The sequence below is a fragment of the Perognathus longimembris genome, chromosome 13, assembly GCF_023159225.1.
Source record: "Perognathus longimembris pacificus isolate PPM17 chromosome 13, ASM2315922v1, whole genome shotgun sequence".
In the NCBI taxonomy this organism is placed as follows: domain Eukaryota; kingdom Metazoa; phylum Chordata; class Mammalia; order Rodentia; family Heteromyidae; genus Perognathus; species Perognathus longimembris.
In genome coordinates, this window is record NC_063173.1 from 23,945,319 (window position 1) to 23,966,928 (window position 21,610).

A 21,610-nucleotide genomic window follows, 5' to 3' on the forward strand; every position below is an offset into this window, starting at 1 on the left:
TGAGAAGAGGGCAGGGCAGAGGAGACCTGGCCAAGGACTAGGTTTTGGTCTTCCTTTGGCAGCAGTATGAGTTAGAGCAGGTGACTTCCAGCTGAGCACCAGTTTCTTTACATGCACTATGGGGATGACAGTTTTGACTTTGTGGTGTGATGAGTCTCTTAAGGGGGCAGAGCCCTCGTCTCAGCCCAGTGCCTGGCATCTGGGAGCCATTTACTGAGTATAGGATCTGGCAGCTTAGGGTACCACTGTCACCCCAGCTTTGGACTCAGATTCCCTAAGGAATAATAAGACCCTGGCTGAGCCACAGAAATGTGGAGGAAGGCCATGGAAGCCGCATCTGGTGGCCCCACAGCCTCGGGGCCATGAACCACTGTCACCAATGATATATTTAGCAGCACAAAGGTCAGAAATGCCAGGCTCTGGCTTCCCTTCTGGGCGGCAGGAATTGTGTCTCCTGAGGCCTGGCTGTCACCAGGCATTTTTTTTTTCCTTGTCTGGCAGTCTGGGGATTTGAGTGCAAGCCTTGGAGTCTGGAATCATGGGTTCGCTCTGGCTTGCTGAGGCTTTGCATCTCCACAACCTTTTCCAGAGCCTGTTGCACCACTCTTGGAAATCCCACCTATCCTGCTTTTGCCGACTGTCCACTCTTGACTAACAGCTTCTCCCTAGCATAATGTAGCTCCCTGCTTGCCTTTGCTTATACGGTTTAGTGGACCAAGAATTCCCTCTTTCTCTTCTGTATACATAAAAGGATGCATCCTTGGAGGCTAGCTTGGATGGTCCCTCTTTTTATGTTTGTTTGTTTTTTGTTTTGTTTTTGGTTGGTTGTGGGGCTTGAACTTTGGGCCTGGGATGCTGTCCCTGAGTTCTTCAGCTCAAGGCTAGCACTCTACCAATTTGAACCACAGCACCACTTCCGCTTTTCTGGTGGTGAATTGGAGATAAGAGTCTCTCGAGCTTTTCTGCCTGAGCTGGCTTTGAACTGCTATCCTCAGATCTCAACCTCCTGAGTAGCTAGGATTACAGGCATGGCCACTGGCGCCCAGCTGATGGTCCCTCTTTTATGAATCTTTTCCTGTCCTCTACTTCTAGAGGAACTGTCTCTGTCCATTGTGCTTCCAGAGACTTTTTCTATCTAACTTTGGACCCTTGATCTACTCACCCAGTGAGGTTGTTTGTTTCTTGGAGTTAACTACACATAGCCTCCAAATGGACTTGTCTGAGTCCAACACAGACTTCATCTTAACAGCCTTATGAGGTGGAAGGATTTGATATTATGTCCATTCTGTGGATGAAAGAAAAATGGTCTAGAGAGATTGGTGTATTTGTATAAGACCATTCTATTAGTAAGTGGGAGATGAAGGGTTAGATCCCAGGTCTTCTTTTGCAAATGAAGAAGGTAAACTAGAGCCATGCCAGTATTCCTTCATGTTCTAGAACACAGCAGTTCTGTGGGTAAGAATGACATAGTTGGATGGATGACTGATTGGCAAATGTACTAAAGAATGGATGAAAAGGTGAAGGGGCAGAAGGATAAGGGAGAGTGACAGAAAGGATGTGTCTGATCAAAGGGCATTATATGCAAATATAGACATGTCAAAATAAAATCCCCTTCTACAACTAATTGATGCTAATAAAAGTGTGGGAGAAAGACGGAAAGGGTGAATACATGGGTATATGTGGATGAGTGGATGGATAGAAGTGGATGTATTGATACACTGATGGTGGGTAACTTAATGGATGGGTAAACAAATGGATGGATAAGAGGATGGATGGTTAGAAACATTTCTAATGCTTGCCTTTGAAGCTGCAGAGGAAGATCTGACTCACATTACATGAAAACATCCTAGAGGAAAGGGCTTGAAAGAGGACTTCAGAGAGATAGGCAGGGTAGCACACAGGAATTGCCAGACACAGTGGTGGGCTCATGGTGGAATGACAGATTGGTAACTGGAGGCAGAATCTGATCTGAAGGCCTGGCCCACTCTCTGCTGTGAGAGATCCGTTTCAAGAAGAAGAAACCAGGACCAGGTTGGAGAGAAGTTGCAAGCTGGTCTTGGATTTTCCATGTATCCCTCTTCTTGCAGCCACTGGAAGGCAGTGAGTATGGCACTGGTCTCCCTCTGTATTCCAGGCCTCTGTGCCACATGCCTGTGGTTTTGTTCTGTTCGGATGGGAGGAAGTCACTTTTCCTATCAGATCCCCAGCCTCAGTAGCCCAGGTAGGGTGTGTCAAGGTGGCAGTGTAGCTCCACTGACAGGAGATAGCAGTAAAGATGGGGGTGTTCCTGTTGTTCTGAAAGACCAAGACTTAAGTCTAATTGCCTAGCAAGGGCAGTGAAGGAACCATGGGCATGGGTGGCCAATAGCTGATCTTGGCAGGGCCTGGATGAAGGTTTCTATGCTGCAGGAGTGGAGTGCATTCTTCCAGTTCGAGCTAAGGCTCTCATTTGCATAAAGCACAGCACTGTAAGCTCCAGCCTCCCCATCTCCCAAAGCCTTGCTCTAGCATTCCCCTGCACCAAGCTGCACACTCCCCCCACCCCACACACACATATGCACTGGCCCCGGCAATCTCCCTGGGAAACCAGGTCCCAATGAGTGCCTGGTGTGCAGCTAACTGCTCATTACAGTCACGGCTGCAGCTAAGTATAGCTCCAGCACACACAAGACCAAGACAGCAAGGGAAAAGCCTTTCCATAAAAGAGCCCACATGCAGACACATAGACATCTGCACACACATGCTCACTCATGTACAATGATGACCTTACACACACAGATGCATACTTACACCAACACAAAGCTCCTCATCCCCTCACTCATTCATTCACCCATTCAATAAGTGGGGTTATTTGGGGGGGGGGGTGTAGAAATGTGGATAGCAGCATGTGTTCTGGAGCTGACAAAACTGGATTTTAAATTTTAAACTGCATCATTTCTTGGTTGTATAACTATGGGCATTTTACTTAACCTCTGTGAGCCTCAGTTTCTTTGTAAAATTGAGCTGATCACAGTGTGGACTTCTGAGTTAGTGTCGGGCTAAATGAGATGGAGCACATAAGGTTGCTTATGGTGGGTCTTGCTCAGGCTAAATGCCAGTACAGAGTGGATGTCTTCACATCTACCTGCCCTGTGCTCAGCTCTGTGCTGGAAGCATTATTTAAAGTTCTTATTTATGGGGGTGATTGTAAAAAGCAGTGCCTGGTACAAATAGGATCTCAGAAAATATTTTGTTATTGAGTGAATGAATGAATGCTAAATCAGTAGGTGGCTGGTTATCCTTAGGACTTTCTTTTTTCAAGAGAAATCCACTCATGCTTGACCATGTCAGATCAGTCAGCAGTCCATGGTTGGAATCCAGGTTACCACCTTGGTAACCAGCCTAGCTAGCAGCCTAGACAGAGCATGGTGCCTGGTCAAGCTGTAGCCCATGACCTACAGATGGCTGGATGTTAGACCTTGAACCCATAGCCCACTCAGGCCACAGCCATGTTCCAGGTTGGGCAGATAGGAATCTACAGCTTGTCAGAACCCTTGCTGGGATGTCTGGTAGCCTGAACCCTCTGGCCTGGCATAAGGCAGGCATCTATTGCCTGGCAAAGGGAGTTGGGTCCAGTCTAGTTACAAAACAAGTTTCAGTATTTGGAGGCCTTGTTCCCAACCTTTGAATAAACCGGCTGCTAAAACTGCCCAGGCCATCTCCTCCCATCACACCTCCTCAAAAAGAAAGTGACATTTCCTGGTGCTTTTTAAAGCCCAGACTGGCTGAGCCAGGTCTGGGTGTGGGGTGGCAAGGGAGTGCGGGGCACCGAGAGTCACACAGCCTGAGTCTCTCCTCACCTTGAGTGATCTCAAGACTCTGGGAATAGACATGGTCTCATCTTCTCACCATGCGTCCCAGATTCCAACTCTGATGCTCAGAGTCAAGATTCTCTCACTCCAGCACCCATATCTAGGTTTTGAATTCCACACTCCAGTGCCAGTTCTACCCCATAGGCAGGGCACAGGTAATTGAACTACAGCATGAGCATTACTGGAAATGAATCCTTACTGCATAACTCATGCTGACAGCTGATGGGCCTTCATGTCTCTGTTCATTGATTGTTCCTATTGTCAACTGAATGTGATCATACCTGCTGCCAGTGTAGACATGGCCTTCTGTCAAAAAGTATTCCTAATTGCCAGTGTAGACCCAGTTTGTTTTGGATTACTACCCATGATCAGTCTGATGGATAATCTTGGTGGAGAATGAGCATGCCTATTGCTGATGAGAACAGAGCTGAATTAGAGATGGTGTCCAGGGCCAGTTTAGTCACAGATTTGTGGTTAGAGATGTTGCTTTTGCTAGTTTAGATGTTGTATGCTGTTAGTGTGAGCAGTGCCAATTTCTACACATCTTAAACCAAAGACTGGGTATACTGCCAATGTAGACACAGATGTGGTAACACTAAGCCAGCAATTACACAGTTGCCTGTGTCATTAATGGAAAGGGTACACCAGGGGGGTGGCTCATTTCCCACAGAGGCTGGTGGGAGAAACCATACACCTGTTATGCAGACGGGACTGAGCATGCAAACCATGACCTTCACACAAATGGTAAACTGTGTTCATACTTAGCTGTGTTCTTAACTGTGTAACAAGGCCTCCCTTGTTATATTTATTAGGGAGTTTGGCTGGAATTTTAGGCAGAGCCAGACCAGATCCCTGGAGTCAGCCACCTTAGAGACCACCAACTGGACTCCTACAATAGGTGTTACTGTAGGTAAGTTATATCTCAATAAAGCTGGGGAGAATTAGTAGGTTACAAGATGGTGCACATTGTGGAAGAACATAGAGCAAGATCAGATCACTGGGATCTAGATCACTAGACAAAGGTCACCTTGCTCTGTCTTGGCCTGCATCTGCTGGTTGAGATTTGAACCAGAGTGGGCACAGTGGGCTTCATGCGCTGGTGGAGGAACATGTGATGGGAATGCCAGAGGAAGGTAGAATGTTGAAGGCAAGGGGGAACAACCAGTACAAGGTTTCTACAGCAGAGTTTGAGGAGCACACCTGAAGATGCAAGTTAGGTTGGAGGAAGAAGAGAGGATGTTGGTAGGAGAGAAAGGCTCAGGGGTAATGGAGGCCCAGATCCAGTGAAGATCTGAAGGCAAGTTTATGATTGCCTTAGTTTCTAGTTTCTCTTTCAAAAAATGGAGTCCTGCAGGGTTTTGAGCAGAGAAATGACATCAGCGCACGCGCGCGTGTGTGTGTGTTAAGATTTTTCTGCCTGCTGTGTTGACTGTAGTCCTAGATCTCCAGGAATGTTGGAAAAGAGATGAGTTAAAAGATCATGACCACAACCTGGTGGGTGAAGGATGATGACAAGGACATGAGCGGTAGCAGTGGGGGTGGGCAGAGTCTGGATTTAGTTTCCAGCAGATCCACCAGGATTTCCTTACAGATTAAACATGAGGTGTGACAGAAAGAGAGGTGTCAAGGATGACTATAAGGTTTTTGGCAAGAATGTCCTGGGAGGATAGAGCTGCTATCTCATGAGATGGAGAAGTCTGCGGGGGTGGAGGGGTGTTCAGGAGTTCAGCCAGCCTACTGAGTTTTTTCTAGCTAGTAGATCTGGAGATGCCCAGGAGGAGAGACCTGAGTTCAGGTCGAGGACTAGGCTTGCGAGAAGACTCCAAGAGTGTACTAAGAAGTGATGAAACAGAATCAGTCACTGAGGGAGGGAGTGTAGATGGAGAAGAGGAGCCAGAAGGGCATTCTGGGTATCCTGATGGTGAGAGGCTGAGAATGGAGGCTGGCAAAGGACATAGAGAAGGAACAGCCAGGAAGGTAGGAAGAAAACCAAGAGTCTGGAAGATACAACAAGATAGAGTGATCAGCGACACCAGGTGCGACTGATGGTCAGGAACACAAAGATGGAGAGTCGTTCCCTTTCTCTCTGGCATTTTTCTAGTTGATTTCTTATACATCCTTCCAACTCTACTGGGTTGTCACTTCCTCTTGGTCACCACTCTAGCTCCAAAGCTTGGAGCACTTGTCACCACATGTAGGTATATATTTGCTCATTTGGCTGCTCAGTCCTCCTACCAGAGGTGGTATCTGGTTTTGATCATTCTGCATAGGCATGGGACAAAGCATAAATAGTTGTGGAAGGACAGCAAGTGGACAGCCCACTATGGTTCTTCCCAGGCTATGTCTGTTGCCTTCTTTGATCCCATTAGGATCATCTTTTTTTCCCTCCCTAGACACATTCATGTATGAACACGTTGGTAAACATCTCTACTGAGAGTCAACACCCCTTATTGTGTAAATACACGAAGGTCACTGGAAGGAAAGCCCGAAGACAGTTCCAGGTAGCCTGTATTCCTAGATTCTCCATAGAGTTCAGAGCCTGTTTTCTCACCTATCAAATGGGCTCTATCAAGACTATCACATTGATGACTAGTGTGTGTTTCTGTGTATGTGTGTTTGTGTTCCAAAATGTGAAGATGTAAACAGAAGAAGGTTGTGCTCTGACCCAGGTAGCTATAAGGACTCCAAAAGGCAACACATGTGATCCTTTCCACACATCCTGGGTGCTTAATGTAAGCAAGCCTAAAACAGGGCACGGGGAGGGGCACAAAGGAAGTTCAGCCTGCAGAAGGGTTGCTTAGGGTGGGTCCTGGGCGCACTTACAGGTGTTGGCAGTGCTGTAAGGGGAGCAAGAGGAACAGTATGTTCTGGTGACACCACTGAGTGGAACCGGGAGAAAGGGGCAGAGGTCAACTACAACAAGAAATAAACACATGTTTCTTAGAGATGTCCAAAGGCCTGATCAGCACCTTATCACTGGTGACTAACAGAAACCTCTGTCTTAGGTCACCAAAGAGTGACTCATGAACTGCCCCAGAAAGTGTAATTTTGCTTTATTTTGGCTTCCTTCTTCCTAATCCAGAGTCTCATTCATGTATTTCTTCTTCCAGTCTATGCCTTTCTCAAGAAAGCATGTAAGAGATGCTTAAGGTATGTAAGGCACCTACAATCGAACCCTTATAAAGTAAAGCAAAAAGAGAAAGAAAGAATAGTATATTGAAAAGAAGAAATAGTTAGACCCCAAACCCAGGTAAGGGATTATTGTAGAATTGGTCACCAAATTTAGCTGAGTTCCCTGGCAGTCAGTATACAAGAAGAAATGTGAAGGGTAGCATGATTCCTTAGTCACTGACAGAAAGCAGACAGGTACTCCAGGAGACACAAAATTGTCCTCATATCCAAGAAGAGTGTCCTGTGTGGAATTCTGGTGCATTCTGAAGGTCTGAGGTACTACTGGAAATGTGAGAAGACAGGGGGCTGTCTTCTCTGGCTGTACTGTCTTCTGTTTAGGAAACTGGCCACAGGAGCAGGTGGGATGTTGACCTCTAACAAGGATTTCTAGGCCTGGGGAACTTTTAAGGGGCATCCTGAGACTCTACAGCCTGATTTGTACCCCTGTGCCTGCCAGTGGCTGACACAAGTTGGAACCACCTTGGAATGGCCAGCCATGATAACTTGTGTTATGCAGTGTGTCTCTCTGTCTGGCTGTTTGGAGGGGCTTATTAGAGGCAGTGAAGTGTAGGGCTGGGAGGAAGGGTGGGACTGGCCCACCACTGAGAACTCTGAGACCTGACTTGAGAATCCTCCTCTGAGAGGAGGGCCTCATAGGGCTGGTGGAGATCTAAATGAGCCAGTGTATAGAAAGTACTGGAAATAGAGCTTGTTCAAGACCCATGAGTCTGTTGTCTTTCATCTCTTTATCTGAGTTGAACCAGAAGTCATCAGTCACCTCTGGTTCTGTTGTCATGCATACGGTGACCTTGAATGTCCTTTCCATTTCTGTCTGGTGTCCTTTTGGCCCTAAGGCAGCAGCTGTGTGGCAATTGTAACTATGAGGATGCCCGATCTTCATTCCTATGAGGACCATGTCTCTTGTAGGCTGCAGTGGTAGGTCTTGGACAGGCTTGATCTCACCATAGGACACAGGCCATGAGGACAGTACCATCAGTTCTCATGAGGCTGTTACCTGCTCTGGCTTTGTTATCAGCAGGCAAATGGAGCAAGAGCAGAAAAATGGGTGGGGGGGAACAAAATGGAACATATCTCTCCCTTTTAGCTAATGCTGGGATTTCTCTCTCTCTACCCACTGCCTGTCCCAATTTGGGAAAAACCAAAGCCAAAATGCTGTGGTAAAATATCTGTGGAGGAAAGCATAGCCAGACTCCTACAATGCCAGTGGGCAGGGAACTGGCAGTCTTGAGGCTTCTCCTGGCTTAGAATTCTTCCTTGTATCTGGGGAAGCCCCAGGCCCCTGGGTATTTCCTCCACACCCCTCAAATCCACCTTACTTCCTGGAGGGTGTTACTATTGTCCCATTCAAAGGATGATGGGACAGAGTATCCAAGAGCCTAATAGCCTACTTTCAGAATGTAAGTGGCCAACCCAGTATTGGAACTCTGGCTCTAAGGCCTTTGCTGTCTGATGCTGCCTGATCCCTGGGACCTCACAGGACTCATGTGTCAGAGCCTCCTGGAACTTGAGTATGTTCTGACTTCTTGGATCCTAAGTACAAAGATGAACCTGGTCTCAAGGTGTGGGGCAGGGACTCCACTTGTGTATCCACTTGTTCCTTACTCACCTCCAGTGTGTCATTTGATGTCATCCTCATTACCACCCAGGTAGCAGAGAATAAAGGCTCAGAAAGAAGTATGGATTTGTGCAGTCACCCAGTTGAGCTAGGGCTAAAGCTCAGGTTTGTCTGGCATTAAGGTCCTGTTATTTCAGCCCAGCTGCTGCCCACTTAGATAGAGGAACCTGAGATGCTTTTGGTCTGGAATCTAGAAGAGAGACAGCACCTGGAATCCAAAAGGCCTGCAGGGAAGCAGAATATTGGCTAGGCAAAAGCTTAGAGGCCATGGTGACAGACTCTAGAGCCCAGTGTGGTGTTTCAGGAGAATGTGGTCCCCATTAACAAGGCATCCTGAGAACTCAGTGACCTTGGATAGCTCCTGTCCCCCAGTACACCCCCACCCCCATTTCTCCATTCTGTCCCAGAGGCTCCTTCTCCCAGAATCCTCTGCAGATTTCCTCTGTTTTAATGTTCTGAATTTCTAATGATCACGTTTCCACAAGTCTAACACAGCAGCAATTTAAGATGTCAACAACAAGAATACAATGAGGATACAGGAAGAATGACTAGTTTAAGGCTTTATGCATGTTATAAATAATTTCCAAAATATGAGGGGAAATGTGTATCTGAGGGTAAAAATACCATGGGAACCTCTGCTGTCTTCAATTTTTTTTTTCACCCCACTTGCCATGATGGCCTTGGCCTGGCCTACATCAGAAGTCATGAGAATGTTTCAGTTAGGTAGGCTGTTGTCTGTTTAGGTGTCTGAACTACTTGAGGCCTGGATACTGCCTTTTCTGGTCCTTGACTCTAAGTCCAGGTTGGATCCCAGCATTGAGCGTATATGTGGAGGGGAGGGGACAAGAAGGGGAGATGGTTTTAAGTTATGTGCAGAGTTTCTATGCTGCTCCCTTACCCCTGGACCAGCTCAAGGGCACTGTCCAGACTCCCATGCTGTCTATCCTCTTTTTCTTATTTTTATTTTTTTGGCCAGTCCTGGGCCTTGGACTCAGGGCCTGAGCACTGTCCCTGGCTTCCTTTTTGCTCAAGGCTAGCACTCTGCCACTTGAGCCACAGTGCCACTTCTGGCCGTTTTCTAGATATGTGGTGCTGGAGAGTCGAACCCAGGGCTTCATGTATACAAGTCGAGCTCTCTTGCCACTAGGCCATATCTCCAGCCCTCTATCCTCTTTTTCCTTGGCATGGAAAAGAGTCAGGACCTTTCCATGGGCTGAGTCTCAACTTACACATATTCAGGTGCCCAGCCAGACTCTGACCTCCCCAAGAGATCTCCCGTACATGTACACATACTCATTCACACACAAACACATACATTTACACCACAGTTTGTCTATAGATCCACATACATGTTTGCTTATACATGTATACACACACTTAGCCCCTTACACACATGCATATGCACCATAGACCACACATGGCCCTATATATGCACACCTGTGTACACAAAGCACATATACAGAGCCTCCTCCCTGCAGAACACACATGACCTATATATACACTCATGCATGCATATACATCATGTATAGTCCTATATATGTACTGAATACTCACACACCACAGACTATACCTCATAGTTCGCTCTATACATACATCTGCACACACCTGCTATAAACCACATACCTGTGTGTATTCTTGTACATATACCACCTCATAATAGCCAATATGCACATACACACACACACACACTGTGAGTCATACGTGTCCCATCCATAGCCCCACCTATGCACACAGGCCATGCATATCTCCATGCCTGTGTGCACACACAAACACGTGTCACCCATCAATGTGTCCATATACACATGTACACACATACATCCACACCACCCAGTCCATACCTTCATACTTTTACACACTTTATACATGTCTTCCCGGGCACACTTCTCCCACCCTCATGGATCACACACACCACACACAGTCACCACCTCAGTCAAACCACAGAGGCCTAGGTCAGATTACATACAGAGATGACATACCTCCAACATGCACACACCTCTCCACAGTCAGACTGTACTCCCAGCACAGTCTTCCGAAACGTACTCCCCTAAGGCATGCTCTTTCACAGACACACACAGTCGTAGCTCACAGCACCATGGAGCATCATGGAGCTCCTCCCTCCCACTGCTCCCTGAGCAGGTGCAAGGGCTGGACCTGTGCATAGCATGCAGGCCTCTAGGGCTGGAAGGTGGAGGCAGTGGATAGAATCCCTGCCCCTCTCCTGTCCCAGCAGCCCTGGCTCGCTCAGCACACTGTGGGTATGCCCAGCCCAAGAAAGTCCAGACAAGTCTAATTCAGTTTCCAAACCCAACTCAACTGACAATTTATTTAGGCCAATTGGCCCTTCTGCTCTGCATCACTCACTCCACATGGATTAACTCACATGCTGCACACCCCCGCTGGGCAGATTTAATTAGGCAGAAAAACTGACCTGCAGCCTCTGGGGGCCTGGGACCTGGATATGAGCCAGGACTCCCTAATCAGCCATCCTATGTCCCCACTACCTGCCTCAGGATTCTCAGACAGGATCAAGTTCTGCCCTCACTTTTACCATGATGAAACTGAAGCCCGGACAGGGGAAGTGACGTGTGAAGGTCACATAGTGAGTGAGCTGTCAGACCAGAACTTTGGTCCATGTTTCAACCAGCACCTTCGTCCTGAAATGCCAAACTGCAAGAACACGGAGCCTCACTGAGAACCCCTGAGCAGCGCTGAAAGGCAAGCACAATTTCTCAAGATGACTGTGGCATAAATAATTCATAAATGAAAGTCATAGCTCATATTGGTCATTTTAATAAGATAGTAAATTGCCTATCTGATTTATGGTTTCAGAGGGTGGGGTTACAATAAAAATAACTTGGCGATTTATAAAATAAATTCTTAAGTCAACAGATCGTTAGTAGGTTTGTCTGACTTTACAGCCAACAACCTCACCACCCTGGTTACCATAGAAATGGGATGCCTTGCTCTGTTACCATGGTGACCACTTTCTAGAACACAATTGGTGGGTCTCTCATGGTTTGTGATTTAGTGCTGGAGGAAAAAAAATAAAAGGAGTCAGAAACTATCAGCTTAGGTTTATACTGCATTGTCAGGTGATCGTGCCCAGTGTTGTCTTGAAATTTTTCAGGAAGGCCCCTGGGCTGGCTGGGTGACAGCTAATCCTCGGCTACCTGGCAGAGCTCCCTTTGTGCCTTGTCAGACTGGCAGTCCAGGAAGGACTGCCTATACAGCTACTCTGGCCTGAGTGTGGTAGAGCTCAGTTACCAGGACAAACAGGTGACAGGATATCAGGAAACCAAAGATGATGAGCAGGGTCTAGAGGCAGGAAATCAGGATCTTGCATTGCCTGTATGGCAGACTGAGGATGTCAGAGCAGGCTGTGGAGGCAAAGGCAAAGCAAGGCCAGAGATGTCTCTGCTAAGGGAGAGAAGCATCACCTGCAATGGGGATAGGGTAGTTAGCAGGCAGGTGGGGAGCCATCAAGAACAGAGGAAGGGCCCGCTGGGTAGCAGTGCTTGGGATGTACAGTGGTACAGTGTTCACAGTAGGCTTGCTCTGTTTACTACCACTGTACCATTGATGTGCTCTGAGTGTGCACATGAGTTGTCTGTGCATGTGTATGTACCTTTCTACTCAGCATCTGAGGGTGTGTGCTCCCTGTGTGGTGTTGTGTCCAAGTAAACTCTATATAGGCTCTTTAGGATCTCTGTGTGTGCAGGCACCATGTTGTACTGTGTGACCTTGAGCACTATTTCTGTGCTTAGGTCATAGGTGATATGTGTAGTCTGGTATGTACTCAGTATGACTGGTAACTAGGAAGCAGGTAGCTCATGTAGGGTGCAGCCCCATACCTTTGCTCTGGGGCTCATGTAAGGAACCCAATCCCAAGGTTTGCCTCTCTGCTGGTAGTCAGCTGATCCTCAGAACTCCAGTTCCCATGCCCATCCTTTCTGAGCTGAATAAGGTGAGGTCTTTTTCTCTGTGGGTCAGCAAGGAAGTAGGTGGCCTACAGCACACTGGGCGGCCCAAGGCTGCCTTCCTCACACATTCCTTCCAGGAGGCTGTTTCCACTAGCAAGCCTGGGCATCAAGGCCTAAGAATGACTCATGAGTGCTGAATTTGCATCTGTGGCTCCAGATGCCTCTTCTCTTGCATAGCATACAGGCTCTGGGATGTTGAAACCATCCAGACACAGTGTCTCCCCAGGTGTATAGAGAGAATCCTTGGGGAGGCTCTACTTCCTGCCTCTTAAAGACCACAGCTACCAAAGGGAGCCTCACTCCAGGGGAAGGGCTATTAACAAGGCACTGAAGGATGATAGGATTTTCCCAAATAGAGATTAACAGGAACAGTCCTCCTGTAGGAGGAACCGCAGATGCAAAGCCAAGAAGAAGGGGGAGATAATGTGGTCAGAAGGGATAGAGTTACAAGAATGTTGGTTACATGTAGGGAGAGAGTCCAGAGAAGTCAGGTGAGTCAGGGAAAGCCTCATGTGTCAAGCTGAGGAGTTGGGACTTTTCTCTGCTCAGTGTAGCAGCTGATACAGGCATTCCTGGGATTGTCATTGGTGACTCCCATTGATAGCTGTGTGACTAAGACTCAAGCTGAAAACCTGCTTTGATGGTAGTGGCCCTGTTGAGAGAGGAAGGTGAGTATGGGAAGGTCTAGGAGGGGATAGCCTTGCTGAATGGGCAGCAAGGACAAGAAGAACCTTTTGCCTCTACCACCAATCAGGATCTAGGAGCCTAGGGTGCTGTAGGCCTCGCTTCTAGGCTTACCTCTGACACTCACAGGGTTTGCGCTCCTTCCTTTCACACAAAGGTCATGGTAGGGGACACAGCTGGGAAGCATGACCAGGACTCCATGGACTTAGGAGTCCATGGCAAGCTCCAAGTTGGGGCTGGATCCCCAGCAGAGGGAGATACATGTAAGTTTTGGCTGGAAAAGCCTGAATAACTGATGATATAAAGAATTCTGGAGCTATGTGGACTTGAGCCTAGCCTCTTCCAATCCTTTTCATTTCTTGGTTTTACTTTCTGGGTCTTCCTCTGTGTACTCTCGGTCTGAACTATCTTCACTATGAAAGAAGAACTTTGTAGAGTTGGAAGATCTGCTTTGAAGTCTCCATCTTGCCTTTCTCAAGAGTGCACAAATCACTCTCCCCTTTCCCCAGTTCCACCTACTTTATAGCTCAGAGGAAACTTATCTCAGTCCACTGAAGTACACTTGTCTCTATACATGTCCTCTTTCCTTAGCTAGGCAAGGAGCAACTTGAGAGCTGGACAGAAGCCTTGGTCAACTCTGTGCTGGGTACAGCCTGGTGCCTGGTGAGGGGTGGCAGAAAGAAAGGATGGATGAGTGAACCGGTGAATAGAAGGATGGATAGATGAAGGGATGAATGGATGGATAGATGCAAGAAAAGGCGAGTGAGAGAGAAAGAAAGGAAGAAAATGGTAGATGGAAGAGTATATAAGGCTCACATTTACTAATAGCCTAGGAGAAAAGGTTATGAAAAATCACACCATATTCCAATATCAAGAGAATGCCAATATTCTGCAATTAATAGCTTGGACAGTTCGTTTCCTCTTTCTGGGCCCCAAACTTCCTATGTGTAGTATGTGGTATCTTGGGCCAGATCATCTCTAAAGACTTCTCTTGTTTTGTCAGCTCTAAAAAATTACATGTCCTTCCCTATTTCCTCCCACTTCCTCAACCCATAATGTGGTTTGAGAGATCCACCTAATTATTGATTCCCAGATCCTTGCTAGGTTGGGGTCCTAGACATCATGTTCAACCCAGACAAGGCTTTTCTGGGACTCTCAGAGGTAATTGCTGGGGACTGCATGCTGCCTCTTGCTGCAAAGCAGGTGGGGCACTGGCACTCCCTGAGCGCCTAGACTGGAGTTGGAAGGGAGACAAATGGGAAATAAGGCCTCTCAGGGGCCTGATTTCATTCTAGCACCCCTCTCTTATTTCTTTGCACAGTTGAGCCCCAGAAAGTTGGTCACTATTAGCAGCTAAACACTTTCACAAATCACCTCTAAATTACAGTGGTGTAACACTATAGAAATTTACTTCCCACTCAAGGGTCACTTTAGTGAGGGTTTTAGTGGATCTCAGAATCTCTAAGCTTCTTCCCTTTGGTGGCTCTCCTGGCCCACAGGGCTTTGGTGTTGTCTGGCCAATGGGAAAAGGACACATAGAAGATCAAAGAGAACAGGCCTGGCGGCAGTGCAGCATGTGCCAGCCATGAGGAGGGACGTGTGGCATGTCTGCTTGGGTTGTGTTGAAAGTGTTCCTAAGCCTGCTCTGGCCTCCTGCCTGGTGTCTCCATCCCCAAGTGGAAGGCCTGCCTCTGACACTGTGTATTTCTCACCCACAGTATGTGGCCTTTGCCTCCCTCTTCTTCATCTTGGTCTCCATCACCACCTTCTGCCTGGAGACCCACGAGCGCTTTAACCCCATCGTGAACAAGACGGAGATTGAGAATGTTCGGAACGGTACCCAAGTGCGCTACTACCGGGAAGCAGAGACCGAAGCCTTCCTCACCTACATTGAGGGTGTCTGCGTGGTCTGGTTCACCTTTGAGTTCCTCATGCGTGTGGTCTTCTGCCCCAACAAGGTAGAGTTCATCAAGAACTCGCTCAACATCATTGACTTTGTGGCCATCCTCCCCTTCTACCTGGAAGTGGGCCTGAGTGGCCTGTCCTCCAAGGCCGCCAAGGATGTCCTGGGCTTCCTGCGTGTCGTCCGCTTTGTTCGTATCCTGCGCATCTTCAAGCTGACCCGCCACTTTGTGGGCCTGCGGGTCCTGGGCCACACGCTTCGTGCCAGCACCAATGAGTTCCTGCTGCTTATCATCTTCCTGGCCTTGGGTGTGCTCATCTTCGCCACTATGATCTACTATGCCGAGAGGATAGGGGCCCAGCCCAATGACCCCAGCGCCAGCGAGCACACGCACTTTAAGAACATCCCCATCGGCTTCTGGTGGGCTGTGGTCACCATGACGACGCTGGGCTATGGAGACATGTACCCGCAGACGTGGTCCGGCATGCTGGTGGGAGCACTGTGCGCACTGGCAGGTGTGCTAACCATCGCCATGCCTGTGCCAGTCATCGTGAACAATTTCGGGATGTACTACTCCTTAGCTATGGCTAAGCAGAAACTACCAAAGAAAAAAAAGAAGCATATTCCTCGGCCACCGCAGCTGGGATCTCCCAATTATTGTAAATCTGTCGTAAACTCTCCACACCACAGTACTCAGAGTGACACATGCCCGCTGGCCCAGGAAGAAATTTTAGAAATTAACAGAGCAGGTAGGAAACCTCTTAGAGGCATGTCGATCTGACCTTTCACCTCCGCCCCCTGTAGTGATGATTTCAGATTCAGTCAGACTGCTTCTTTAGTTCCCTGGGCAACCCCGGGACCCTGCGCTCCATCTCGAGGTGTGGCGCTTGGGGGCCCAGAGAGATGCTGGGCGGCTAAATTCAGAAGGCAAGAGCCTGCTAGAGGACCCTCACTGGTGGCCCTGGGTAAGAAGGTTGATGCAGTTGGTCTTGTCAAGTTCTGAAGAGCCTGCGCCTACCGTGAGGTTGCTGAGGACTATCTTAGCGGGAACCCCGGGGGGGGCTGCTGCTCAGGTGGGCAGGAGTCAAGCCTGAGTCTCTGACTCAGGCTACTGACCTAGTGTTGGGGCAGGGTGGGGGTGGATGTGATTCGGAGGTGCCATAAGTTTTTCATTTGATTCTCAACACAGTTTCATGCAGGCTGTGTAGACAGCAGAAATGGTACATGGGATCCAGGCAGGAGGACCTCTGCGAAGTAGTAGCAAGATCCACAGCCCCAGCAGAGCCTGTGTTCATAGCTGAGTAGAATTTCTGCTCTGATGCTGGCTGCCTAGCTCAAGGTCCTTCCTAGGAGACACCCCTAGCCCTCCGTGACAAGCTTACTTACCCCATAGCATGCCGAATCAACTCATCCTCTACCACCACTCTAGAGTTTAGCATTTATCTTTAGGAACCTGTTGGAGTGACTCTGGCTTTCACGTTGTCTGTTTGGGTTGAGGGTCCAGTGGGAGTTTCCGGTGACCTGATGGAAGTGCCTGGTGAGCAAAGGAATAGAGGGGGCCACACCCCGGGCAGCTTTGATGAAAGCATTTCAGATCAGCAACAACTCCCACGAGGGTTGTCTGCATGTCCAGCAGTAGGGACAGCGGCAGCAATACCAGACATCGCAACCAACACATACAACCACTTTCCCGTGAATTCACCGGGGTCCGGGGAGGGGGGAGGGGGGAGGGGGACCATGAAACAATACTAGTCACCGTGGGATATATTCTAATATTCCATGGCTAGTGGTTCGTTATGGGACTATCTCAGTTTTATGAGAACATGCACATAGCACATAAAGTTGATCATGGGGCTCTGGTCTGAAGAAATAAAGCCCATAGTCTACCTCTACCCATGGAATACCATCGACTTATTCTATGGACACAGGGATCTCAAAGGAATTGATGACCCAGAGAAAAATGACAACACTGAGCTAAGAAGTACCAGGAAGAGCAGGCAGTGTACGCGAGAGATGAGGTCCATTTAGTCTATGAAGGACATACGTGTGCCCTGGTCTGATGGGGGCTCCAGTCTAGCTCAACCCCAAACAAGAAAGTTTTCCTTTGGTTTAGGTGGCCTCCCGCAGTGGGTGACTGATTTCCTTCCCTACTGAAGTGCTCTCCTCCTCTACCCCATCCTGATCCCATTCAGGCTTTCTCTCATAGCTAGGACAGTCAGAGCAGTATTCCAAGACTTCTCTGCCCATGGGGTCTCCCAGCCTCTTTGCTGTGCTCCATGCCCTCCCTTCCTGGGATTCCTGTAAGGTCCCAAGAAAAATATATCCAGTGTTATGGGCTGGATCTAATGTCTCAGAGACTGAACTCTGGGGACCTGTGATGAGGGAATGCTCCTGGCCCAAGCCATGACTTTATCTGTGGAAAGCCTAAACCCCACCTTTCTACTTTGAATCAGCTAGCTTCAGGAAACCCCAGTCAAGGCTTGGACAGTTCTTACGCTCTGGCCTGGGCTGTTCCCCTCCCCCAACTACACTGTGGACCCTAGCAGGAAATGCTCAGCATGAAGGGCATGGCCCTGTACGACTTGGCCTTTCCAATGTAACTTTTCCAACACTGTGTCTTTTAGGATTGGTGCCCCAAGCATGGAGCCCCAGACTTAACCCATCAGCTATCCTCAATCTACTTACTCTAGGCAGAATAGATTCCTCTGTATGCCCAGATAGTGACAATATTTTCCATCTCCCTCTCTCACCCCCTCCACACCTAGCACAGGAGTGGGGATGGGTTTTTGCACATGCATATTAGCTAGTCCCAGGGACACAGCCCTCCTTTTATTCTTCAGCAGACTTGCAATGCCCATGTTTTCCTGTGGGATCCCCTGGGCTCCTTGGCCTCCCCCCAGCCTTGATAGCCCTGCCCCTGACAACTACTTGCCCTGGCTCTAGGTTTCAGGGGCCTAGGGAGCTCTGACTCTGGAAGGTCATATGACTAAGTAGGTACTTGGTGCCCATTCAAGCTTGCCCTCTAGAGCCTGGATGCCTGGACCTTCCTGCCCTCCTCCCCTCTCCCTCATCTTCCCTGCTCTGTTCCCCATCAATTCCTTGGTGATGTTGGTGCTGTTCTGAGGTTCAGACTACCCTCCTTGGCTCTGAGACTCCAGTCTCACCCCGGGCCTCCTCTCTTACCAGACTGTCCCTCCTTCCAAAAGTTGGTGCCTGACACCACCAAGAGGGGGTGAAAGTCTTAGGGGTTGGACCCTGCCACCCTGAATCCCAGAGTCCTTTCCCATTTGCCTCATTTTCTGCCTGTAGCTATACATCTGGATGGGTGTGGAGTTAGAGATGAGTTTGTGAGAGAGCAGCTAGAGGCCAGGAAGGCAAAGGTGGTGGTGAGTAGAGAGCAGATGCTATAGGAATTGTGGGAGGTAAAATGCAGTTTCCAAGGCCTTTCCCCTGGGGAAGCCAATGCAGCTCCCCAAGTATGGGGTTTCTCTAGTTTCATTGTAAAACTGAAATAAAACCTGAGGTAGGTCTCCCACTTCTAGCCACATGCAAGACAGGCCTTGACCAAAACAAGGCCTTCTAGCTGAGCCATCAGCTCCTTTTCCTTACCTCCACATCTTGGTCATTCTTGAAAACATAGTGTGTTTGTGTGTGTGTGTGTGTGTGTGTGTGTGTGTGTGTGTGTGTGTTTTCCAGGGATGGTGTGATTTCATGGGAGTTGTCCTCCGAGCCATGGCTGCGTGGCTTCAATGTTGGAGGGTGTTGTTGTGAGAGGTTGTTATGGGCCCTGGTGTAGGACCTCACAATGGCCAGAAGACATATTCTGGAACTGACTAGTGCAATGGCTGAGGACAGGTATCCCTCTCCTGGAGAGACCTCTCACGTCTATAGTTAGCCCCCCCCCCACATCCATTGTGGGCACTCAGAGGGCTCCCTCTGTCCTGCCATGTCCATTCATGCGTGTCTTGTCCATCTCTGCTCCTGTGGTGTGGGTCAGTCCTTTGTGGTACAGCCTCCAGGGATTACAGGGTCCTACCATAGCTGAGCAGCAGGTGACGTGGAAGGGGGATGGTGACTAGGTTCCCTTCCTGCCCATGGACACTCAGGGCAGCAGCAAGGTCCAGAGATATGCCAACCTGAGCCCCTGGGAGCCACTACTCTCTCCTTACCCCTCCACCTATCCCCTGCTGAGCTGCAAGGTACTGCCCAGGGAATGGTGCTAGTCCAGAGGCAGGAAGGATGATGGGATTGGGGCAGAATTGACAGGGCAGGAGGTGGGGATGAAGAGACCTACATAGGTCCAGCTGCAGGGTTGGTAGCTTGGACCCTGAGTGGGGTCCTTGTTGCCCCTTGCCAGCTAAGGGAGAAGTGGTGGAGAAATAGCCTGACTCCAGGGCCAAGTGTGGGTGTTCTTTATGTTGTTCACATTCTTTCTCTCTCTCTCTCTCTCTCCACTAATCATATTTCTCTCTCCTCGTTTTGTTGCATGACTGTATTGGTTCTCGTGATTGTGTCTCTCACAGACTGTCCCCATCTATCCTGGGATATTTCCTATCACCTCACCCCCACCCCCACCCTCAAGTCCCGGACTGGGGACCCCAGGAAATACCCAGCTACTCCCCCACCCCACTTCAGTCTTGTGTGCGCCCCCTGGTGCCCATTGCTGGTGTGAACAGTAAGTACAGCAGCGGCGGTGCCTGGAGACATGCAGCAAAGCCAGCCTGCTGGCTGAGGGGCTTGGCCAAGCAGGTTCTCCTTGCTCCAAAGTTTAAAAAAAAATGACCCTCTCACGGACGCTCATCTCAGCTCATTTCAAAGCCTGGAAACCATCTCTGAGACGCTGCCCATGCTGTCATTTCATCATCGCAGGCCTGTGGGTCTAGTGGGGGGGGGGGCCTGGGGCCCACTGAAAGCTGGTGGGAATGCAGGCGCCTAGCTGCCAACTCCTGCAGAAGATGGAGTGGCAGTGGGTGGGGAGCCTTGGGTGAGCTTGGGTTTAGACAGTTGGCCCCTTCTTGTTGGTTTCTTTCTTTTCTTTCTTTTTTTTCTGGCCATCCTGTGGGAGTTGGGGTTGAGGAATGGTCCTGTTTTTGCATCCCCGACTGCACATAAACCAAGAGCCTCACCTCAGAGGTCAAGGCTAAGAGAAGCAGGCTCCTGGGAACCCTGATGGCTACTCCCTGTCCCTGGGCTCTTCAGAGAAAGCTTGCCTCCCTACTCTGAGCCCTTCACAGTTGTGGGATGCGAAACCCCAGGGGAGGGGGGTCTCTGCTGTGGACAGAGCCAGTGGAAGGCTCTGCATTTACAGTCAGAGGAGGGGTCTCAGGCTGCACCATCTCCATAGAGGCAGAGGCAGAGAGGGGCAGCTACTGTTGATCTGTGCTCTAGACAAGAACAGAGGCTGTGGACATCTCCAGTGACAGATGATGATAGCCAAGAAAGAGATAGACAGTCCTCACTCTCCAACCAGAGGACATGTTGCCTGGAAAGCCCACTGTTTCCCTCTTGGAGGAAAAGTCATACGGGGACTCCGGTGCCCACTTTCTACTCCCTCATCCTCTACCCCTCCAAACTATTTCCCTCCCCTCTCCCAGCACCTTCCCTCCAGAGACCCTTGGGGGGCCAACCAGAGTGTGAGACAGGACCCATTTGTTCTGTGAACACGTGTGTGCCCAAAGACACGCCCCTTGTGATAGGCAGCCTCAGCCCCAGTCACATGGTGTCAGAGTTTCCTTGGTTTCCTTGGTAACTGGCCTTTCTGGTTCAGAGTCAATTGGGGAGTGAAGCCCCTGGGATCTGTCAAGAAACACACTGTACGTGAAATGCTTTGCCATCTTGTACGAGAGACATTTTTTTTTAAGTTCCAAAATTATGATGGGATTTTTTTTTGGATTTGCTTTACAAATAAACCTGATTGGTCCATTTCTCTTTTGACTGACTGCCTCTTTGTAGTGACATGACGTGTTCACGGGTGATGATCCCACCCACATGTGCATTCACTGTGTGCACTTGGGAAAGGATCACTCCTGCGTGTAGTTACATGATGTGAACAGGATCATGGGAAAGTATCAAATCTGGTGGACATTGGCTCCAGCTTTCCCCTCTCTCCTCTTAAATCTTTTAGGAAGCCTTCCCTAATGTGATTGTCTATGTAGGTTTCCTTCCAGAAAAAGGCTTGCCCCTGAGGTTTCTACCCCAGGTGCAGTGTTTTGAGTGGGCTCCACCTTGGCCAGGGAGATTTGACTTTGAAGGCAGAGAGTGTGGGGTGGGTTGGCAAAGGCCAGTCAGAGCCACCTCTGCCAGCCCAAGGCCTCCGCAGCTCATCTCCTGGGATTGGGAAAGATAGGGTTCCTTGCTCTGGCCACACTTTATTCCCCACCAGGAT

At 49.0% G+C, this 21,610-nt stretch overlaps 1 protein-coding gene across 1 annotated transcript in view; it reads left to right on the top strand.

The window, feature by feature from the left end:
- Kcnc1 (potassium voltage-gated channel subfamily C member 1) overlaps positions 1–21,610 on the top strand; it is a 40,821-nt gene that overhangs the window by 14,172 nt on the left and 5,039 nt on the right. Inside the window, exon 2 of the mRNA XM_048360669.1 lies at positions 15,041–15,974. Coding sequence (XP_048216626.1) covers positions 15,041–15,974 — 934 coding nt within the window. The remainder of the gene's footprint in view (positions 1–15,040; positions 15,975–21,610) is intronic.